The sequence below is a fragment of the Nyctereutes procyonoides genome, unplaced genomic scaffold, assembly GCF_905146905.1.
Source record: "Nyctereutes procyonoides isolate TBG_1078 unplaced genomic scaffold, NYPRO_anot_genome, whole genome shotgun sequence".
NCBI lineage: Eukaryota > Metazoa > Chordata > Mammalia > Carnivora > Canidae > Nyctereutes > Nyctereutes procyonoides.
The window spans coordinates 10,532,836-10,557,106 of record NW_026575145.1 but is presented as its reverse complement, the minus strand read 5'-3'; the positions used below and the strand labels follow the sequence as shown (position 1 = coordinate 10,557,106).

Sequence of the window (24,271 nt, the reverse complement as noted above, 5' to 3'; positions counted from 1 at the left end):
GTAGCTTTTTAAAAGTTAGGTTTTGGAGAGGTGGTTTTTGTTTTGTATTTGGCTCTGAGATATTCACTTACATGCCCAGGAGAGGGCAGCATTTTACTATATCAGCCTCATAAAAGCATTAGCCCTGCTTAGACTGTCAATGTTTCTTGTAATTACTCCCAGTATATTTGTTGCTTGCTTATGAATTAACTTGCATTTATGGAACTAAATCATTTCAATCATTTAATTACACCTGAGGAGCTGAACTATAATTGCTTGCTTCCAACTAGGATCTGATATGGCTTGAGCAGTATTAATTTGGTGTTTACTTTTCTGAGTGCTAAAAGCATTAAAATGATTGTGCAATGGGATTACATTTTACTAATTGCTGGCATTCATTAGCTGGGTAAATGATGAGGAAGAGTGACTGTATATTGCAGAGGGATAAAATTATGGTTTTAAATAGTATATTACTAAGCACATTAAGGCCTGTAAGACATGTTTTAAAATACTCCAGAGGTTATTAAAGACTGTATTTTCTACATGTCTTGCTATATGAATCTCTTATTAAAAGACTGCAATTATTATTAACCTTTTTGGGCAATATGTAGGGAAATGGCTTCATTGACTGGGACATATTTCTTTGATATTAATAACTTCCTATATTTTCAGCTAATCCAAAAGTAAATGAGGAACTTAGAAAAAGATTGCCAACTCCAGATCAACATATTTAAAGAAAATTGGAAAAGGAGAAGCTTACTACAGCTTTATTTGAGGACTTTTTAAAAGAACACAGAGTTCTAGCTGTGAGGTAAATCAAATTTTATTCTCCTTAAAAAGCATGCCAAAAAAAAACCCCACAACAAACCTTGTGTAGCTTTTGTCATGTTTATTATGAAAACAAATGCAAGACAAATATCAATAATTCCATAAGTTAATAATAGTCTTTCTGTTTTTTTAAAAAATTCAAATAGTATTTTATTGACTTCTACAAGTATAAAATATTTTATATGAAAATATACATTGTAAATTCAAATCAATAAATTTGAAATTTTTGATATAAAGTTTATGACGTATAGGATATAAGTTTTATTTTTCTTAAATTGTTAGAGTTCAAAAAGATTTAAATAAATTGAATGACTCTTTAACCAAAGGAGCAAGAATATCTGGAAGCTTAACCTGAGCTGTATTTACTAAAATAGAAGTGTGAAAGAAAGAACCTTTTTCTGAGAAAAAAGATTCAATTTGATCTGTTGAAATATACAGTTAATAGTCCCATTATAAATGTTTTAGAAAACCATTTATCCTGTAAATTCTCTGTTAAACAAAGGTAAGGTTTAGGTGTGTTCTGATATATTGTTTTAAGTTTATTTATCTAGAGTTGGCTTTATTTTAGCTTCAAATCTTGGAGTAAAAACCAGAGACATTGCCAGAGCAAACAAGAACAGAAGTACAAATGGAGGACTGGTCAAAAGGTAAGGACTTTTAAGGTATTAATACCAAACCCCAGGTGTGGTGCTAGTTCAAGGCACTGAATGCAGTGTGTTTGTTCTAAGCAGTATATTAGATGGAGGCAGACAAGCGCACATGCACACATACAAAGAAGGAAGCACACACAAAGAGACCCACATACTGCAAAAGAGACACAAAGAAAGATACAGAGGAAGAGATGCTGAGAGAGAAAGAAACATACACAGGGAGAGAGAAAGAAACATATAAACAAAGTGATTGAGACGGGAGATTGAGAGAATGACTGGGAGAGAGGTGCATAGGGAGAGCCACATTGCAGAGAAAGAAGCACAAAGAGACACAGACGTAGAAGGGAGATATTAGAGTCAAAGAGGGAGGCACAGACACACATGTGGAAGCACACACAGAGAGAAAGACACACACATGTGGATACACACAGGAAGATACCAGAGGAAGAGAAACCCAGTGAGAAAGAGACAGAGACAGGGGAAAACATACACACACACCCAGGAAAAGAGACAAACAGTGAAGGAAAATAGAAGATATACAGAGATAGACAGACAGACAGATGACACAGAGAAACAGACCAAGATACATTCGGATACAGAGATAGAGGTGGAGACAGGTGCACAGCAAAACATGCACTCAGGAAGAGACACCCACAGAGAGATGAAGCCAGAGGGGGCCTGAAGTGGAGCCACAGACAGATATGCAGAGGGAGACGGAAAGAGACCCTACCAGAGAGAGACAGAACAAAATGCATAGGCAAAGGGAGAGAATAGCCAGAGATGGAAACGTAGTCTAAAAGATAACAAGACCGAGAGATGGCCTGAAAAAAAAAAAGAGGATGGGTAGATGGATGGATAGATACATATCCATACACACACACACACACACACACACACACACACACACACACAGGTAAATAGGGCAGGTAAATAGGGCAGGCATGCAGGGCACTGTTGAGTAAGATATCAGGGAGCCATAAAGAGAGGGGTTTAAAAAATGTTAAGTGTGGTTTTTTTTTTTTTAAGATTTATTTATTTATTCATTCAGAGAGAGTGAAGAGAGAGGCAGAGACACAGGCAGAGGGAGAAGCAGGCTCCATGCAGGGAGCCCGATGTGGGACTTGATCTCGGGTCTCCAGGATCATCCCCCGGGCTGCAGGCGGCGCTAAACCACTGCGCCACGGGGGCTGCCAAAATGTTAAGTTTTTTAAATTGAGGTCTCTTAAGATAAAATTTTGCAAATCTGGAATCCCTAGGAAACTAACCATTCTGAATATAGTGTTGCATATAGTTGAAGGCTTAAATCTCTGTGTACATTGTTTTTATTTCCTCTAAATTTTATGTTTAAAAAATTAGACTGTTACCAAAACATTGCACACATTTCCTTTTTTGATTCTCCCTTCCCCACTAGGGTTCTTCTTCCCTATATATCAACCACACAGTTACCTTTTTCAGAAGGTTAAAGGCCATTTTGGGGTACTATTCTGTTATCATTTTATTAAATAATAGTTCTACATTCTTTTGAATTATAGAAAGGTGCTGTGCTTTCTGCATTTGTTTTTTATTTCTGTCTTATTATAAATTTGTCGCCATTAGCAAGCTTTCTCTTCTAATTTGTGATTCTAAGCTGCTTGTTAGGAGTTTAGAATCCAAGTAACTGAATTGTGTACAAAGTAATAGCAGGTTATATCTGAATAAGGTAGAGGCATTTAATTCAAAGTTTATATTTTTAGTGAATGGGCTTTGTGACAATTTCAGTCTGCTTTCTATTCAAGTTTGTACTGGTGTGAAGCTGGGAACTAATTTGTTGTAGCTGTTTTTATTCATTTATGCAAATAAACAAGAAACATTCTTCTTTCCAAGAGCTCAAGGCAGTTTTTATTCCATTTATGTGCAATAATAAGAAAAGAGGAAGTAAATAATGATGCCCCTGTTATTTATGTTCCCTATTCAGAGGTCACATTGCTGAGGAAATCATGTTGTTCAAATTATAGACAGAGGATCTCTATGGAACCAAAGGAATTATTTTTAATATATCTAAAGCAACAGGCTGTGGAGGAAATACTTCTCATAAGTATAGAATAACCAGGAAAGAAGTTAAGGAAGGGAGCTGCTGAAGCTCTTGGACACTTAGAGAAAAGAAGGCTTTAGGGTTGAAGACATAGATGCATAAATAGTTTGCAGAAAGCACAGACCACAATAGACGTGACTGAAACATCATTAAGAAAATTTGCATTTTTCAGGCTTTTTTTTTTTTTTTTACATCAGAAGTAGGAATAGGACATTCCTTTATATAAAGGGCTTGTTAATGAAACATTATTAAGGCATAAAATTAAATAGGTATATGTAATATCCTTTGAGTTTTATGATAATTGATACATTTAAAATCTCACATGGTCATTGCCTTGACATCAGGGTTCACAGGATTTATTGTAAAGCACAGATTACTTCAAAGCTCTGTCTTATACTAGTGTTCATAGCCTGCTTGGATAATCAATTATTTTACTTCATATTTACTTTTTTTTTTTTTTTAAGAAATAGAGCACTAAAAACTTATGTTACATAGACATGTCTTTGTGGCATGTCTTACAAATCTTATTATAAGGGTTGTAAAATGGCTCTTCTTTATCTAACTTTAGTGTAGAAACATTGCTGAGATATTTGAAGTCTGAGTTGATGAGGTATATAATGTCAACAGAACAATTTACTTTTTTTGTTTTTTGTCATTATTGACAGTTTAGAAAATGTAAAGCTGTGGTTGGTAGGTAGGATGGATGAAGGCATCTACAAAACTTGTCCAGGTTTCTTGAAGAGTTGTTTTTACTCTAAATGTCTGAAATTTAAAGTTGTGTTGTTGGGAAGTGAATCAACATGTGTGCCAAGTAAGCATTGGTAATATCTTCTAGTTTCTTAAGAAGTAAATGATGTTTTCCCTTTTGTGAAAACTTTGTCAGGGTTCTTTTTTTGTTGTTGTTTCTGCTTTTTCAGAAAAAAAATGAAGTGTTATAATCAAGGATGCATGTAAAGTTAGCCCCCCAGAGTAAGTTGTTATGTGATTGGTTGCCCCGCTCTTTTAAACATTTACTTATTATTTACTTAACTATGTAAGAAAAAGGCACGAGGGTTGGAAGTCTGTTGTAATTTTTTGGAATAGTATGATAATTTTCTGGATATTTCTTATTAAATTTTGGTGGTTTTTATTAAATTGGCAGAAATGTGGTTCAGTTGTTTATAGTGCTCAACAGTCGACTGAAAATAGCTTATATATTTATAAATAAGCATATCTGCCATAAGTGTATGTATCTACAATAATATAGGGAAAAATGGTGTCCAGATGCCATTTAAATTTAGAATATTGTGAAACTTATTTAAATTTAGAACCTTTAGGGGTCAGTGTTCCCTAAGATAGGTTAAAAAAGGTTACTGTGCCTACCCAAATTAAATATTAAGTCTACTGTATTTATAATATTTCTTACCTCAAAATTGAAGCCAAAAAATGGTAAGAATCATACAGCTTGAGGAAGCTTCAGACAAAAACCTATGAATTTTGCAAGTTTCTTCAATATGATTTTTAGGTTTACTATTTTAGGGAATTATATTTAATATGTATTTTATACTAGAGAAGTTATTTTCACTTACATATATTATCTCAATTTCTATACGAATCCTGTGTTTTTAAACTATTTACTTTTAAACTTAGAAAGCAAACATGATTTTGAATCACTGTATTCATTTGAAACTCAAGATGAAAAACCACTGCTAGAACTGCTTCAGGTCTTTTCATACTGTCATTTACTGGAGGCTAGCAAATATTTTAAAAATCTTAAATTGCTGAATTTAAGTAAAAAGCAACTGTCCTCTTTACTTTAGAATTAAACTAACAATTATCTTTTGTAAGCATGATTCTTACCGTTTTTCTATGGAGCAAAATAAATAACTAAAACCCAGCAAAAGGTAACTTGTCAGTGATTTGTTAGTTTCTTGTTGAGTCAGAATACTGTTTATTTTTGTTTGGCATTTGGAAGCTGTGTGCCACCATCAGCCTCTTTTATTATTGGTTCATCTGTCTTTCTGTCTTTTCACAAAGTATGTATTATTTTTACCTTTTGTCCATCTGTTGTTCTGTAATTGAATTATATCCCAAACTATTGCATGATTTGCGAGCATTTTTTAAGGTGAGACATCTTTAAAAATACTACAGAGAAACATCTAGCATGCTTTTAAATGTCTGATCATTGTAACTAAAATATACTTGTAGAATTTCATATCATTTTCATAAACTTTCTTTTTAAGGCAGAGAAAAAGGAAATGGTGAGTTGCATAGAATGGCCATCTATTTCTACCAGCAAGATAGCTGGTAGGAAAAAAGATTCCTAGGCATTATGATTAGACACTGCTTGACATTCAGTGTTTTGAAATCTAGATACTTAATCATTCCCTGTTAAATTACAGGACTTGAATTGTATTTAATAATTGGCTTTCTATTAAGTAATGGTATATTTTCCTTAGAAATTATTGCAATATGTTTTTGTTTCATAGCAGAAAGTAAATTTTGCTAGAGAACCAATGCACTTAAGAATTTCATAAAATGTTAAAATAGAAAAAACAGGTTTTGGAGCTAGATAGACATGGATTTTAGGTTTTTTAATCTTCTACTTACTACCTACCTGGACTTGGACACAAATTTTGTAATTGTACTGAGTTTTCTTGTGTTTAGAATAGGGAGATAACTCCTTTTGGACTGTTTTGGAGATTAGGGATTGTGTATTTAAAAGCTCTACTGCAACATCTGAAAAAGGAAATGAGTTTATATAATCTGTATTTCACATACGAGAGTAATTATTTTCACTAGTGTGGTGGTGGTGATGGTCTTCTACACGTGCTTTAAAAAAAAAAAAAAAAGATTGTTAACATATTTTACAGGACCTAAATAATTGGTGGTGGTGGTGGTTATTGTTATTCTACCCAGCTGTGAAAGGTAGGTCTGTAAAAAAGTTTCAAGACTTTTAAGAAACCGAAACAACAGTACTTGAAATGGTTACTATTAGTTTTATAAAAATATTCTTTTCAAATATAATGTTCACAATACCATTAGGAACTAAATTTTTCAAAGTAGTGTAGGTTGTATTTAGTATGTTTATATTTGTTAGAAGAGAATATAAAATCAATAATATTCATTTAGGGTAGAATCTAATTTTGGCTGCATTGAAATCTCAATTGCAATAAAAATCTTCAGAGTAGTGGCACCACGCCTATCTTTCTTTTCCTTTTGGCAAGGGTGAATTTAAAAATGCATTTTTTAAATTTTCCATATGCCATAGAAGGGTTAAAAAAGAACATGTCCTAGGTCTGATTAAATTTACTATTTATCTCTATATGACCTAACTTAATAGGGTGCTGGTAGCATCTCACACATGACCGTCTAGGATATTTGAAGAGTGGTTTTAGGACTACTGGCAGCTGGTCAACAAGGGTTGATTCATTTACAGAGGAAATGCTAAGGCTACTCTTAAAAGAATGGGGTTATTCTCTTTCATAAAAAAGTAAGTTTATCTTATTTTAAATAACTTAAATGGGATTCTTCACACCTTTTTTTCTAAGTATGATATTAATGATTCCATTAACTACTGTTGGCCTAAGTTTAAAAAATGGAGTAAAAAAATGTTTACAAGGACAACTTAAGTTTTCTATCTGGTTATAAAGTTTATGAGCTATGCTTTGAGATTCATTGTTTCTGATTTGAATAACTCACACTTGTGAATTTGTGCCATAAATTCTATTTTTTTTTCTTTATTTTTTGGCAGTTTTTAAACAGTTTTTATTTTGAAGAGAAATTTTAGGTTCACAACAAAATTGTGAAGGAAAGTGTAGAGTTCCCACTATATCCCCTGTTCCTTAGCCACCTTCTTAACACACACACAACTTTTCCCACCATCAACATCCTCCACTATAGGGGAACATTTGCTACAATTAATGAACCTACCCATAAATTCTGAATAAGGGGTGAAGTTTGTGAGATAATAGGAGTCTTACCTTCTGTTTTTGTTTTTAATTATTTTAAATCAGTTCAGGCTATACTCTTCATGTGGAGTTCTTAATATACCTTTGGCACTTTATTTTATAAAAATGATAATTATTAATAATAAGCATAACAGATGGGAAATTTCTTTTTTCTTAATAGTTTTAATTCTCCCCCATTATTTCTGTACTAATGGTATGATCCTCTCTTTATACAGCTTGTAACTTTTTCTTTGATTTAAGGAAATCAAACTCTACTTTTATATATAAGCTCTAGCAAATTTATTTGTGGCCAGGAAACCATTATTTTTTTTTTGAAATAGAAAAAAAATACCTTTAATTTTCAAAAGTTTTTTGCTTTATGTTCACCATCCTTAAGATTCTGAGGTCTTTGATAAAAATCCTCATCGATTTCTGGTTATGGCCCGTTCATGCTAGAGCACTTCCTGGACCACCTATGTACAACACAAATTTTAATATAACATTGAATTTTGAATTTTTTTTAGAAATTAGGATATCAGCTAATTATATTTAAGGTAGCCATTGTGGTCTCCATAGTGGCTATATTTTTTTACCTTTAGTATGATTACTATAAAGTCCTGAGTGTGTACTGGCATTTGGTTGATTTTGGAGATCTGAATCAATATACATGGGTGTATAGACTGAAATTATAGCCATTTACACAGTCGGTCCAGGTTAATTGGCTATTTGTAGAGTAGCATTGATGTGACTACATTTCCTCACTAGTTTTGAGTTGTATGTGTGTGTGTGTAAGTAATTCAGAACAGCCTAACATGTAGGACATTGTTAACTTTTAGGGAGTAGTTTCAGATGCAGTTTTTCTTTGTGTTTTTTTTTTTTTTTTTTTTTTTTTTTGAGAATGTGAAAAGGCAAACAACAAATAGCTACAAAATTTTGAAATTCATAGTCTAAATGACTGAATTAAAAATATTCTAATCTGGAGCTTTGGGGTAGATTCAATAATTTTATGCCAAAGAGTGAAATTGTACTGATAAGGTGTAAATTAAAAGTATTTATTTTTAAAAATCCTATTTGACTTTTAATTTTTGAGTAAGTCTAGTCTTCACATACGGAAACTTTCTGGTACTTTAAAATCAAGATGCTAAAAAAAATAAATAAATAAAAATAAAAAAAAATAAAATCAGGATGCTGCTAGTGGGTGAAGAGTTAAAAATGATGTTCATATTGATAAAATTATACTTGTGGAATAGATACTGAATATATTAGTTTTTGCTAATTAAATATTTTTAAAATTAAAATTAAATTCTCTTTTTCAATGGTTTCACTGGCTGTACCTAAGGTAATTTGACATGTACCAAAATATAGTAATGTTTCTTGATTTATCAAGATTAAGTACATGCACATTATTAGAGCTTGGAGTTGAGGCCTCTGACTGACCATGAGCTTGCAAGTGTAGGTAGTGTGCTACTAGAGGGGCAAGTCTTTCAGTAACACCACAGGGGTCTCTGATCCAATGAGTAGAGTTTGATTGTAATTCTTGCTACAAGTATAAAAAATAAAAATAAAGAAAGAAAAGGAAAAAATAAAGCATTAACAACCTTTATTTCGTTCTTTAATTAATGTCTTTTTTATTTCTCCCTCCCATTCAAAATTTTCAGATTAATATTAATCAGATTAGAATAGGTGGGGTTTAATTTAGCATTAGTTTTCTCGAACCAACATGTATTAGGGGAAATACAATAGGAAAGATAGAACGAATACATCATCTTTAAAATTTGGGCTTGTGTATAAACATTTGGGATTTGGAGTATAGAGTATTCTGGATTCTTTCCACAGATTAAGTGTAAAGAATTTATAACTGGAAAGAATTCCTATTTTAAGTAGATTAGATATTTTTGAATTTTTGTTAAAAGTCAAGTGTTGCATATTTGTAGTCACTGAAACTTTATACACAACCTTTTTTAAGAGTTTAGAGTTAAAAAAAATAATGATTTCAGTTTGGCAAATCTGATTGTTTCCTTTTAGAAATCTTCAGTGCCCATATTTAGTCAATCTGTATAGAGTTTAAGGCCAGGACAAGGCTGCATTAGTCCAGGTAAGAAGACCAAAGACAAAACAAAAATTTTCATTAAAAAGCCAATACGTGATCTCCTGAGAATGCAGTAGAGACTTCCTCTGCATTTTTAACAGGCTATTTGCTAAGATGTTCTATATTGGTCTTTTATTACCTTTTTTTTTCCTTAAGTCTCTTCCCTTTCCCCAAGTCATTTGAAATGAAAACATTATTTTTTTTTTTTTTTACTTAGGCTTGTTTTTGCTTCAGATTTAGTGCTTTTTAAGAAAGTTATAAATGGTAACTCTAATATGGGGCTGATGATACTATAACTGACCAACAATACACTTGTATAGTAGTCATGGTTGATTGATGAAATGGGAGTCCCCTACCTTTTCCTTCTATGCTTTTGTGGTTTTTTGGTTTTGTGTTTTGTTTTTTTCCTGGAGAAACAAATGGTAGATTTGAATAAAACACACATCATTTGCATAGAAAGTTATGTAATGATGCCATATAGAGTATAATGATTTCCTAATACCTTGTATTTAAAGTAACCTGAATTACAATGAGAGATAAACAGAATATTTACCCATCCCTTATGAGCTGCTGCTGATATGTAAATTTATTCTTCTACTTTGCACAAATATACTTTTGAGCTACTGCTTAAACACTTTGAGGTCCTTAGTCAAACAGTTTTAATGATGCCTCCAATATTATGAAAGTGTGACATTTGATGAATGTCTCATATAGTTTTGATATCTGGGCACATGTCAACAAAAAAAAATTGAACATTGGTTTGTCATGCAACACCTAGATAATTTATAATTTTACTGTTTATATCCATCTTGACATTTTTTTATCTGCCAAAGGCAGGTTTCATTTGGAATCTTAATCTGAGATTTATTTGGTGGATCTGGAAATCATAGCTAGGGTTCCCACAGGAAATGGTCCATCTACCAACAGATTAAATGGCAGTCCTGCAGTTGTTAGGGGAGCTCTGCATTTAACACACATGCATACTCATTCAGTCAGCACTGTGGAGAAAAATTAAAGTAGTAACCCAGGTTTAGGAACAATGTAGCTAAAAAGTCCCATATTTGCTGAATGACAAAGGGTTATATAGCAGCATTTCATTTTATTATTCGTGCTTGAATTTCTTGTTTGCTCTGTTGAGTCTGCTGACGAATACTAATAAATGCCTGCAACAATCCAGACGAGAGATGCCTGGCAACAAAGCTATGCGGTGGACCTCCCTGATCTTCTCCAGTTCACAACCTGACCTTTTGAAAAATTGGCTGGGCTAAGCTGCAGAATTTGGGTGTAATGGTTATTGTTAACTCCAGCTTTAGGATTTATTAATTTGTGTGATCAAGACTTACCTATACTTCAAAGTTTCAAAAGACCAAACACAGTCATCCATCCATTAGAACTAACATTGTGTTTCAGTGATTTCCACTTAGTGTCTGACTGGTGATTCTTCTATTTTGTTTTTCAAATCTAAAAATGCCCGTAAATAAAATGAAAAGCACAGATGAAATTCTGTCTTTTTTCTCTTTTTTCTCCAATAACAAATGTTACTGGGAAAGTTAGCATCCATAAGTGATTTATGAAATTGTTGAATTCATGGGCAGTCAGTATGTGTTTGCACTTAACAAACAAAAAATAGATAATTATGAAACTTGTTTTACTTGCAATTGTAGAAATTTAAGACTTACCAAGTTCATTATTCTTATTTTAATTACTTTATATAAATTATTCTTATCACACAAATTGAGAAAGGCTGAAAAGGTTAGAAATGTATAGTAGGTAGCCAAATAATTCATATCACTGAGGCAGAAAAGAAATAAAGACCACTCATGTTAGTTAATAAAATTTGAGGACAGTTTTCACAATTATGTCAACCTAGATATTATTTGTAATGGTTTAAATAGGATGATACAAGTTTCACAGAGCTTTAATTTATGTGTTATGTTCATAAGTTAATTAGGTAGCCTAAGCTTTAGGAGATTATACTATTATACTGTGTTCATGGTCTTTATACAGCAAAGGATATTAAAATCTAGAATCTGAAACATTATGATGGAATTCAGTTCTTACACAGAAATCTGTTCTCTTCCCTAATAGAATGAATGTTGATGTGCTCCTGACTATTCAAACTTGATGAAACAAACACTTTTTAAAATTTGGTTTAGTACCACCACTTTAAATAGCTTTTTCATAATAAAACAAATGACAAAAATCCAGTAAAATAAGTTTCATGGCTAACCAGTGGATAATTTGAAATATGATAACCCTAAATCTTCAGTTGTCTTAATCAAAGGTGAAATAACCTCACCACTCCTTTTTGATATGTTTATCTAAATATGCAACCATGTATAAGAATGTAAAAGATGTAGTTTATTTTGAATATTGAACCTTCACGTGCAAATGAATAAATTATGTGGTTTTTATGATTTTCCAACTTCATAAACCTCTATAAAATCCTACTTCAATATCTGATAGCTATATCCTGCCTCTGCCCCATCCCCATATATTTTAAACTTCTTCTCATTATATATATTACACTTTATATTAGAACTATGTAAGACTTTGTATCTGTGCTTTGCAACATGGTAGCCACTGGCTATGTTTGGCTGTGAGTACTTGAAATTCAGGTGATGGTGTATGTAGACCAATGAAAATAAAAGTTATAGTTCTTTCTGTTTTCTTCTTATTTCTCTTCAAGCCAAAATATATTAAAACCTGAGAGAGTATACCATATCCAAGTGACAGGTTTCCATTTTTTAAGCCAGAGATCCAAAACTTACCTAATTTCTTGTGATTCCTAAATTAGAATCTCTGAAGGATAAGTGCCTGTGATCTACTAGCTATAGTCCTTGATTATATCTAATTTTGTGCCATTGTAGTAAATGCTCAAATTATGTTACAGAAATATACTATTTAAATTTCTTATTTTCTTGCTATGGGATTAAATCTCAGAAATAATACTATTAAATTTTCTTTCTGTGTGATGAATTTTCTTTCAGGATCTTTTCCTAGTGTCAGGATTTCTAAATTTCGAAGTCCTATTACTTCTGTAACTTAATAGTTTTATAATCTGTAATGTGCTTTAATTAAACCATTATATGTTAACTACAAGTTTTACCTAAGTGTTATCTCTTTATGTTTGTCATTATATGAGCCATTGTATTTATTTTTATGTCCATGTCTTTGGATATTTTAATAAGAATATTTTAATTTTATTATTTATTCTTTTTATATCTTAATTTAAAAACCTTTGCTTAAAAAAAAACTTTTGCTTTTAGCCAAGCAGGTTTTTGCAGATAATATAGCTAACATTTATTGAGAGTGTACTCTGTGCTGAAACTTTTCCAAGAGATTATATAATTTAAATAATTTAATCCTCATAACAACCTTTTGAGATAGGTGCTATTATTATGTACTTCTATTGATAGGGAAATTAATGAGGTTAAGTAATTTGCTAAAGGTCATATAGCCATGTGGTGGAGCCCGAATTCAAACCCTGCTGTTTATCTTTAGCTCATGCACTGTGGCTTTGCTTGGAAGATCTAAATACACCAATGTTCTACTTGGAAGGTCTAAATTTTTCTCTTGTACACTCAGATGAGACCCCTGAGATATGGCGCAAGTTTCTATGTCTTTTTCTTTTATGTTTGGCAAAGGATGGGGAAGCCCACATATGCATCTATGTGGGAAATTAACCCTCCCCCATATAAGGAAACAGCATTATTTAGTAAAGGAAATAAATAGTATTTGTACACACATATAGATAACCTACATTTAACTTCCAGAATGAACTGGTAGAAGTTATTTGGGGCTACTAACTGATACTGCTGTTCTGATTATGTTGAAACTAATACTCACTTAGAGAAATCCTTAACTGTTGAAAAAAGACAATATCTTTTGTTTACAATATGGGACTACTGTAGTAATTACACCATCACATCAAATTTACAGTCTTATTTAGTAGCAAAAAGTGTGTCCTATCATTTTGATGTTCTTATATAATGTAATAATAGACAATATACAAAAGAAAGAAGCTATAAACACAAGATTTTTGTTCGTTTTATATTTACAAAATCACATGCCATTGGTTTAAGTAATCATCCCTCCCCTCCAAAAAAAAAGTTTAATGAAGTGGTGACAATTGTGTGAGCAAGCATTAGGGAGCACATTAACAAACTGCCTCCTTTATGGTTCGTTTTAGCTCTCAATGCCCCTAAGTAGCACCTGCACCTGAAGGTGCAAGAGATCCATTTATTTGAATGTACTTGCCTTTTTCTATTGCCCTTTCTTTTTTCTACCCTGAGCTCTCAGGTAGCTGGCATGTTGCTATTCTGAGTAACCCTGGTAGGGTCCCTAGAGACAATTCTAGCTCAACCACTCTGAAGAAACAGCTCTGTAAACAGTATTGACCCCCCCAGGGGACCATCAAATCCGTTTACACAGATACCAGTTGTCACAAACTATTTACAAAGCCAGACAGAACAGAATTTCCCAGCCTTTAAGAATCTCTGTTTGATTCTAGCCACCTCCTCACTTCTGTGTAGTAGTTGAGAAATAACAGTTATTTTTGGCCACAAGTCATGATTTGTTGGGTAGCGTCAGTTTAACCGAATGTATTATACATTAACTAATGTATCATTGTCTGGAGAATTGAACTCAAAGGGGATTCTAGAGCTTTCTTTCCTAGAGAAGGAAATGTTGTAAAATTGTTAATTTTCTAGACTAAGGAATTGAGAATTTAATAGCAACGCTGGCATTGAGATAGTTGACAATACTGGTACCTCCAAAAGTAAAGAAAATTTGTTAGATCATAACAATGGTCCATTGGAAATAGCATGAAAGTCACTAGAGTGACACAAGGTCTTCAAACATATATTGTGGGTAGCCTCAGCACATGTTTTAAGTATTGAGATTTCCCCCATATCTTTATGAAATCCACTCATCTTGTCCAGATGAACAAACTGTCTCTAGCAATAGCAGTTTGAGGAATACCTAGTAGTAATCCTCTATAATATGATTTTCAAATGATCATAGTTTATATGGTAGTGATAGCATAAGATACTAATAGCGAAAACTGGGAAATAAATTTGGTTTGAAGTAGTCAGGTTCTTATGTCCAGTAATACAGTGTGCTCACAGAAGAGCAAATAAAGTATATAAAGGAATTGATAGTAGGCATAAAAATTCCCTGTCGTTTAACCCTTAGGAAAAAAAGACTTCAGAGTCTTATGAAGAATGAAGAAGAGATTGATAATTTATTCTCTAAGTCCATATGGAGAAATATATTTAAATAGTATTAATTCTGTTAGTCATAATGATAGAACAGTTAACAATGACATTGATTAAACACTGAAGCAGATTACTAAAGAAGATAGAGTTTCCATTTTAAACCATTTGAAAGAAAGGAATTAACAGGATAGTTTTATTTTAAGCTTTCTTCTGCCTGAAGATACGAGTTTGAATCAAGAGTGAATGTTTTTTCTTTAAAACCTTTATCTTCTCTAATTGACTAGTGTGCCTATAACTTCCCTTTTTGTTGCATTGTATTGCCTTATATATTTATATTTCTGTATGCAGTACTTTTTTGGGTGATGGGGCAACCCAAAAAAGCTCAACCAAAGCTTTTAGTAGCTTCACCCTATTATCACTTCATAATGGTCTTTCTTCTGGGTTAGAGAGTTTAGAGAAAATAACTGAAGACTGAATTAGAGTCACTAAGTGCTCTCTTCTCTTGGTTAGAGACAGTATTAATTGAAAAATTGAAGTTAAGTCAGGCTTTGAAAAAGGTAAAGAAAACTTGGCAAAATGCAGTATGATGGAGCAGTATCTTCAAATTGACTTGAAAAGTCAAAGTGCATTATGCCTGTAAGTTACTCTCAAATATTATGGAAAAAGTTGTATGTGCAGATAGCCAGGTAAATAGGTAGATTTGGAGAGAATGAATAATAAATGTGGTAAAATGTTAAGATTTGGAGAACCTGAGTGCCTTCACCCAGTATATAGGAATTCTTCGTACTGTTTTTGCAACTTTTTTATAAGACAAATTATTTCAAAGTAAAAAGATAAAAAGAAATGACATACCTGCAGTCAATTCCTGTCAGCTGTTTCATCTGTCTTTGAGCATGTTCATGCAGTTAGCGAAGTCTTGGCTCTCATTTCTTCTTTCTTTTCTTGCCATTTTTCTAAATGATTTCCGTGTCTTAATAGGTGACACTTTCAGTACCTAGATTCCTTAATTTCTTCTTCTCCAAGTACCTTCACCATCAGTCTATTTCATTAATCCATTCCCAGAACCACATCTTGGACTTTGTGTTACATATTACTCATTTTAGAAATTCTGACTTCCTCACTATAACATCTTGTCATCTCAAGAAAGATATATAAGAAATGTCTGTTTTTCCTAAAGCTATTTCTTCTTTGTACCCATGCTTGTTCTTTCTGGTTTTTTTTTTCTTAGAGTATATCACCTTTTTCTTTACATCCTCTAACTCACACCATTTGGTAATTGATTGCTTTGTACATTCCTACTTGTCTTTTGTTGGAACAAATGCCTTTGTGAAATCTTCCCAGAGTCTCTATTTGAGCATTAGTATGTCTAGCATGTGGTTTTTTTTTTTTTTTTGCATGTTTTATATTTGGTCTCTATAGCTCTAGTATAGTCCTTATTACATTGTATGCAGATCATTAGACCAGTTTGCCTTACTCACTGTACTATAGAGTCCTTGAAGGTGAGTCTGCTTCCCACTTGTCTTTCTTTTTCTCAGTACTTTCATATAACATATCACGTTGAAGGTTTTCCATGATTATTAAATTAAGGAATAAATAGATTAATTAGAAAGGTCAAACTTTTTATACAGAGATTGAATTCTGACACAGGATAATGCAACATGGCAGAATAGAAGAGCATTGAGAGAGGATTTAAGCAACATTTGCTACAATAGTTGGTCAAAAAAATTGGCAGACAAAAAGAAAATTTTGTATATCAGCCTTGTTTACCCTAAAGTAAAAGTAAATCTCAGTAGAAAAATATGGATAGTCTGGTTTACAGAACAGGCTCCAAATGTGTGATAAACAGTTACAGTTAGTCTGAAAGTTTTTAGTACAGAGAAAGATTAGAAGCATCTAGAATTAATCAGAGGTTCTTCAAAAATATTAAACATTTGGAATTCAAATCCAGAAGTTCATTAGGACTTGCTGAGTTTATTTCAATAATACTATAAGAGATTATAATTATTAAAATCCAGAAAGGATTTGCAAAGAGTCTTTTAATTGGGAAGGTCACACATCTGCTCTGAGTCTGGAGAAGATAGTATAGTCTGGGTGAAAAGGCGCTGAATTACCAAGAGTTCATCAGATCAGAAAACTTGACATTCTATAAGCTGAAGTAAGGAAGAGAGCTATAAATATAGTAAGTAGATAGCAAGTAGAGATACCATGGAGGGGGTAAAGTAAGCGCTAGGAGTAGGTTAGAAATAAAAACTAAAAGAAGAAAGCTGCTGAACTAGACCTAGAAATAGAGATAAAAGTATGGGACAAGTTGTAGATAGTGGTAAGATAATGGTAATGTGGATAATGGAAAATAGATCAAAGACTCAAGACTTAAGATTCTGAAGCAGTTGGTATAGTGTCATCCTGGAGAACAGGGAACTTTTTAGCTGGAAGTACTCCATGGCTCATCTTTTTACCTTTTGGGGAACCTTTGTACCCATAAATTGGAGAATAGTATAGGCCCTTATAGTAACATTTTGGTACATCCCTGGGGACAAGTTGTGTTATTTTGATATTGCTTACAGTAACTATTTATAATTCTTTTTCATTTCAGTTTCAGTTGATCCTTGAACAATCGGGGGTTAGAGGCATCAACCTCCATGAGTCAAAAATTCACATATAACTTTTGACTCCCCCAAAATGTAACCGCTTAATAGCCTACTATTGACTAGAAGCCTTAGCAATAATAGTCAATTAACATGTATTTTGTGTATGTATTATACTGCATTCTTAAAATAAAGTAAGCTAGAGATGAGATAATGTTACTAAGAAAATCATAAGGAAGAGAAAACATATTTACAGTGTTCTGTATTTATTGAAAAAAATTCACAGATAAGTGCAACTGTGCAGCTCAGACCCGTGTTGAAAGATAAGTTGTACTTTTAAAGTTACATATGTTAGAAAGAATGGTTTATTGACAATATAGTGGTATTCTTTAATGTCCATTTACAAAACTCCCTAATTTAGATTTGGGGGGTTCCATTCTACTGACACCAGCCTCTTCTAGAGAAGTAGCATGATGAACATGGGAAGCAAACCATGTAAGCATTTTGCAATGTCAAAAACTTACAAATAGTCTTCAGATACCTAGAGTTGTTAGAGTTTAAATCAAAATAATATAATGTTGAAATTTCATAGATAGCTTACAGTATGTAATTATGATAGCACATTTCCCTTTTTCTTTCCTCAAACAAATTGAACTCGAGAGGAATTTACTAAAAACAGATGGTTTCTGATTTAGATTCAGCCACCAACAAGATAATGTCCAGGACTTGGAGTTTATAACTAGCCACACCTAATTTCAGCATATCTATAAGCAAAGAATTTCTCCTTGAGGAATGAATACTTTGTGAAAGATAGCTTATTTATGAGTGCCCCTATTTTTTTTTTAATTTTTATTTATTTATGATAGTCACAGAGACAGAGAGAGAGGAAGAGACACAGGCAGAGGGAGAAGCAGGCTCCATGCACCGGGAGCCCGATGTGGGATTCGATCCCGGGTCTCCAGGATCGCGCCCTGGGCCAAAGGCAGGCGCCAAACCGCTGCACCACCCAGGGATCCCGAGTGCCCCTATTTTATTTTTATTCTGAAACTACTCTCCTTTGCTCTTCTGCTTAAAAGCATTTTAAGTTTGGCAGGTTGGAGAAACCATCATCAACAAACAGGTGAGACTCACCTGCTTTTTAAAGTTCAAAGATTATTGATGCTAAAAACAATAAAGTATTTGTTACAATCAGTATTTGTGCCTATTGGTCTAATTTACTGATAAAAGAGTTTGTTTTATGAACTTGTGTGTCATTTTCTTCCAAAAATTTCACCATATCATCAGATATACTATTCCTTTGAAATAGCTATTATTTATGAGTTATAGCTTAAAGTAACTCTTATGAAATAACCAGGCTTTACAAAAAAAATTCTTTCTTTTTTTTTTTAAGATTTTATTTATTTATTCATGAGAGACACAGAGAGAGAGAAAGAGAGGCAGAGACACAGGCAGAGGAAGAAGCAGGCCCCATGCAGGGAGCCCAATGTGGGACTCGATCCCAGGACTCCAGGATCATGCCCTGGGTTGAAGGCAGGTGCTAAACTGCTGAGCCACTCAGGAATTTCCCCCAAAGAGATTTTCTAATGTATAATGTATATCTGATAAAATGGAAGTTAAAAATAATTCTTATACTGTGTTAATTTTAATACTATGATAATATGATAAAAATAAAAGCTAATATTTACTGATGTACTGAACACTAAACCAAGTACTTTACATATATTAACCCAGTTAATCCTCAGAGTAACTCAGGTAAAAGTACTATTAAATTCTCATTTTACAAACAAGAAACTTAGGCTTGGATAGGTAAGTAACATGACCAAAGTTATGTGCTTGGCAAAGCTGGAATTCTAACGTAGGCAGTCTGATACCAGAGTTGCATGCAGAGTATCACTTCCCTATAATCATTAACTTACTGCATCCTATTTTTTTGAAATCTAGAAAATAATGCCCTATGTCAGTGTTTCTCAGCTTTGATTGTATGTTGGAGTTACTTGGACTCCAGCAGATTTTGATTTAATTAGTGTAAGATACGTTCTGGGCTAAGGATTTCCAGAAACTCCTCAGATTATTTCCACCTGCAGTCAAGGTTGTAAACCATTGCCCTAAATACCCACCAGAAGTGGAAAAACTATACATGCTTACCTGATTACAATAGGAAGAAGACTAGTAAATGCATCTTTAAAACTATGAGAGCACCTATTTCCACAAAAATACTCATTTGAATGATTTCATATGTAGCTATGGTATTTCACATAACATTTGTTTTTGTTTTGTTTTAAATACAGAGATAGGCCACTATTATCTGGAACAAGAGACTACAGGAAGAAATAAAAGTACAGAGCCAGATGAACAACCAACTGTGAATTCTAAGGAAGACATGCATCAGAAATCCAATGAATTAGTTAATGAAGCCACCCATGAGGACACAGAACTGCCAGGGCAGAAATCAAGGAATTTTCCTTATCCAGGTGATGAGACAGCTGACTGCACTGCTAAAAAATCCAAGTGAGTGCCCACAGCCTTAAATTTAGAAAATAAGATTGAGAGGACTCTTTCTTCTCTTCCACCCTCCTCCATTCGTCCCTCCCTCCTTCCTTTTTGGCTTGGGATAAGTTGAACATATCATTAATTTATTAGAATTTGGGCAATCTACTGGAGTTTTCCCGTTTTCTTTACATTGATGTAATGCATGTAGATTGCTAAGTGAAAAAGCACAAGATGAGTTTAAATGAAGGCCTTGAGATTTTATGCCTTCTTGTTGAATAGTATTTTCTGTGTCTTTTGATTTTGAATCTGGAAATAACTGTTGTTATAAATGATAAAGTATTTATCAGAGCCAAAAAACTGGCAATTCTGGGACAAAAATAAGCCCCCAAAGATGTGTTTTGCTTTGGGTTAGCATGATTTTTTGTTCAAATGAAATGCTTCTGGAAAGGCCTTTTACTCTCCCATTTGTCTTCCTTACTATTTTCTATTCTGCAGCTTTTAACAGTCACCTTACCTAGTGATTCCAGGAAAAGATTTGATTTTGTGACACCTGTGACTTTTACCTCGCTGGGGTTAAGTACTTTAATGATTCATCATATATTTTGAAAATATTGCAGAATTACAAAAACTTCAATGACTAAATAATTGTATATTCAGTCTAAACAAAATGTTATTTAATATATTTTAATGGTTTTGTATAAGAACAGCTAAATAAGTAAAATAATTACTTAAAAATTATTCAGTAGATGTATTTTAGTGTGTTCCTGCTTCTTGGCAAACAGTTTATCCTTACTAAAGTACAAATTTGAAATATACTTTTGGGGATAGGAGTAGGGATGAATGAAGAAGTGATAAACATTTTATAACCACATGGGATAAAATAAATAGTAGATATGGGCTTAACATAAGAGTATGAAATATCTAGTACAATTGTAACAGAAGAAATACATAGTAGGCAGAGCTGCTCTGACTGTCCCAGGCCTCACTGCTTAACAACTTCTTAGAAACTAAGATTTACCTATGTTGACAAACTGTTCACAAAACAGTCCCATCTCTTTTCCCTCCCCTTCTTTGTACTACTTGCTCACAAGTCAATACTGTTCTCAAACAGCATACAAAATGTCAAAAATTCATTTACCATTAAATGTCACAGGAATAGGTTTTCATTTTTAATTTGTTTTGAATTTAATAATGAAAAAGTGATATTCTGTTGCCCAAATTGAAAAAAGTATATTCTTATTTTCCAAAAAATGAGATACATTTCTCCTGACAAAAAGTATAAATTGAATTATTCTCAACCCTTAAAACCTGAATTCTTTAAGTGTACTGAACCATGAATCTCTGTAGAAGTTACTAAATGCTTACATAGATTTAGCTCTCTTAGTCAGTGGATTAGCACTCCTGTGAAATTGATGTATTTATTCTTTTTGATCCAAAGTATTTTCTTAACAGTGCATAACAAGAAAAATTTAAAATTAAGTGACTTTACATATTTATTATTAAAATTAAGTTTGTCTCCCTCATTTGCAGTGTAAAATTTATAATGCTAAATCATAGAAATCATATGTATATATTAATAGCTTTCTTTATTACAGCATTATGGAACATAGAGATAATGATTTGCATCGTGAGTGTATGATCCCTTGTCGAGTTACTTCAGATTTAGATAAGAAGAAAATAGCATTTCTTCTAAAAGAATTGGACTTTCTCAGAGCAAGCAATAAAAAGGTACATCATAGAAAATCTAATAATTATATAGTGACCGTTTAACTGTTGACCTTCTAGGTTTTGCTTTTATAATTCAGTTTCATGATGTATTTTTATCCTTTAATGGTATAGCTTTATGTTGTTGACATACCATGTCATCAGAGTATGACTAAGTGTAGAAATAGGCTTTAAAAAACAATTTCTTTCATTTCTTCCCTGGCTGGCCTGTGATATCACTTCCCTTTTTCATAAATCCATGGTACCTGGAGTAGGTACCTAAAAAAAGATTCATTCACATTTTACTGTAGTGGAAGTTTACTTCAGTGAGAAATAAAATACACTGATTTCATGTTACTTAACTATTTTTCTTTTTTTTTTTTATTGGTGTCTGTGCCCTGTATTTCACCTCAATAATATATGTAATTAAACTTTAAAGTCATAAGGCTTGGCAGTATTGTCACATCCCTTGTAGTGTTATATACTGCTTCATTTTGTCCAATCCAATATGTCATGTCATGTTGTATCTTTCCTCTTTCTAGTTACATTTCTTGAGCATTCAATAATGTCATTAAATAGTGTTCATATTCTATGCCTTCTGTTTTTTTTAACCTCTGCATACCTCTACATACCTTTCTGATTTTAATAGTCTAGTTTTTTGACCCAGTCATACTGAAGCACGATGTTAGGAATGTTGATCATGCCTGATGGAAAACAACACAAATGACAAAAGCCAGGGGAGAAATTTAAAAAAACAGTTGAGGGGTTCTGTATGAAAGTAGGAGATATTTTCTGTATTTTCATTTAGCAATTATTTATTACATGCCAGTTACAAATCAGGTGCCAGTGCCAATTTAAATGGAATATGATGGGATAGCAATCTCAAAGGAGATTTGTTTCATATATTAAGATTATTATCTTAATTAATTTTGTTTCAAAATATTAGAATTACTAAGAGAAGCTATAAAGCAGTGCTGTTTTTTTATTAGGATAGTGCCTTCCAAGTCTTTTTCACTTTAAGACAAAAGAACAGATCAGATTGCTTTTTGCAGTAATTATTTTTGATAATTATGTCATGCTTTCTTTGATTTCATTTGTTTGTACACATACATACAAATTAAATGTATATCAAAATGTTTTTATAATCTCTATATCATTATAGGTAGTCATTACTTTATAAAATATCTTAACATTGTAAATATTGTGGGATTTTTACCCCCCTGGAGTTATGTATTTAGGCAGTTAAATATAATATAGAAGAGTTTAGAAAAAATAATTTCTACTTTGGATTAATTATATTTCTGCAAGAAATTTGTCAGATAAGAATCAATGTTTTTTCAATGTGTCTTAGCTTCAAGAAAAGTTGACTAAAGAAGATAAAGAACAGAGAAAACTAAAGCTTAAGCTGGAACTCCAGGAGAAAGCAACAGAAGCTCAAATTGCTGAAAAGACAGCAGGTATAGTAGATGAGTATTAACATATGGTCTTAAGAATCATGCATAAGGTTATTCTATGATGTGGCTTGGTGAATACTAGCATACTAGCTTATTTGCCAAAGGAGGGGAGGCTCTGTCCTTTTTTTTTTTTTTTTTTTTTTGGCCGCATAGAAAATAGGTGGCTTTAACATCCTGGTACTGGTATTAGTGAGAGCTTTACCTGTATTCATACTGATTTGGGCATTAAATGCATTGTTAACACCATGTCAATCCAATCACAAAAAGGTTGTTTGTTTTGTTGGAAGGGCCTGAACAAACAAGGGGAAATAATGATTACCAGTGCCTCTACCTTTCAACCAGCAGTTCAAATACCACTTATTGTTTTAGCTCCTTGAGAGGAAATACTTCTCTTTTGTGTGAAGATAGTCATATATTCATTGCCAATGGAAACCTACATTTGATTCAAAAATCCGTTTTGTGCAATTAATAAATTTTCATCTGATGATGTGGATGATGATGGAGATAATGTTTTCGCTGAAGATTAAAATGAAAGGTTGCCAGAGTTTAAGATTATAAATGACTACCTTAAATATGTTTTGGAGTCTATCTTTACTCACAGGTCTTTGCAAGGAGAAATTTTTTAAATGTATCTGTGATATGCTACAGATAAGATCAGATTATTCTCAATAGCCTGTAACACTCTTCTTCACACTGTTTTGTGTTAAGGATAGAAATCTCATAGTATAATAGAAATTAACATGCAGGGGCATTTTAGAGATTACTTATTTTGAAGTTTTTATATCAGTTGGAATGATTTTAAGAAAAAATTGCATTTTGTGATTAGTTTGAAGTTATAATCATACTTTATGAGCTACATTAAGCTGTTTGCATATATGAAAGAATTCCGATATTTTAGATGAGGGACATTCACTGGTATAGCCTGTCTTTAAAATAATACTATGCAGAATAGAACTAAACATCACTATAAAAATATAACGAAAATTACCATAAATAAATACTCCAGCTAAAATAACAAATGTTATTATTGTTAATGTTAAACTACCATGAATGTTGTGTTTATTATTTAGTGAAGAAATATGAGACTAATATATTTTAAGAAAAATTAACAGCAACATACTGTTACTGTTAATTGTACTGTAAAATGAAGAATTCAGATATAAATTTAGAACAATTTGGAAGTGTCTTGGCTTTTTATAATCCAAATTGTATATACTAATTGCTAGGAAGGTATTATAAAAAGTACATTTGTTTGAAGGTGTTTGCATCATAA

The 24,271-nt window shown here is 32.6% G+C and overlaps 1 protein-coding gene and 1 non-coding gene across 8 annotated transcripts in view; both read left to right on the top strand.

Annotated features, from left to right (window-relative positions):
* Positions 1-24,271, top strand: part of MIPOL1 (mirror-image polydactyly 1) — a 321,422-nt gene that overhangs the window by 48,150 nt on the left and 249,001 nt on the right. For 6 of the 7 annotated variants that reach the window (XM_055309236.1, XM_055309237.1, XM_055309238.1 and 3 more), the window contains exons 2-6: positions 652-790; positions 1,376-1,454; positions 19,639-19,858; positions 21,436-21,568; positions 22,896-23,001. In XM_055309236.1, the coding sequence (XP_055165211.1) occupies positions 1,436-1,454; positions 19,639-19,858; positions 21,436-21,568; positions 22,896-23,001 (478 nt within the window). In that variant the 5' untranslated portion in view covers positions 652-790; positions 1,376-1,435. The remainder of the gene's footprint in view (positions 1-651; positions 791-1,375; positions 1,455-19,638; positions 19,859-21,435; positions 21,569-22,895; positions 23,002-24,271) is intronic. The other variant, XM_055309235.1, reaches the window with a different exon arrangement.
* Positions 8,853-9,005, top strand: LOC129499602 (small nucleolar RNA SNORA62/SNORA6 family). Its single transcript, XR_008662422.1, has one exon. It is a non-coding gene; the product is annotated as a small nucleolar RNA SNORA62/SNORA6 family (small nucleolar RNA).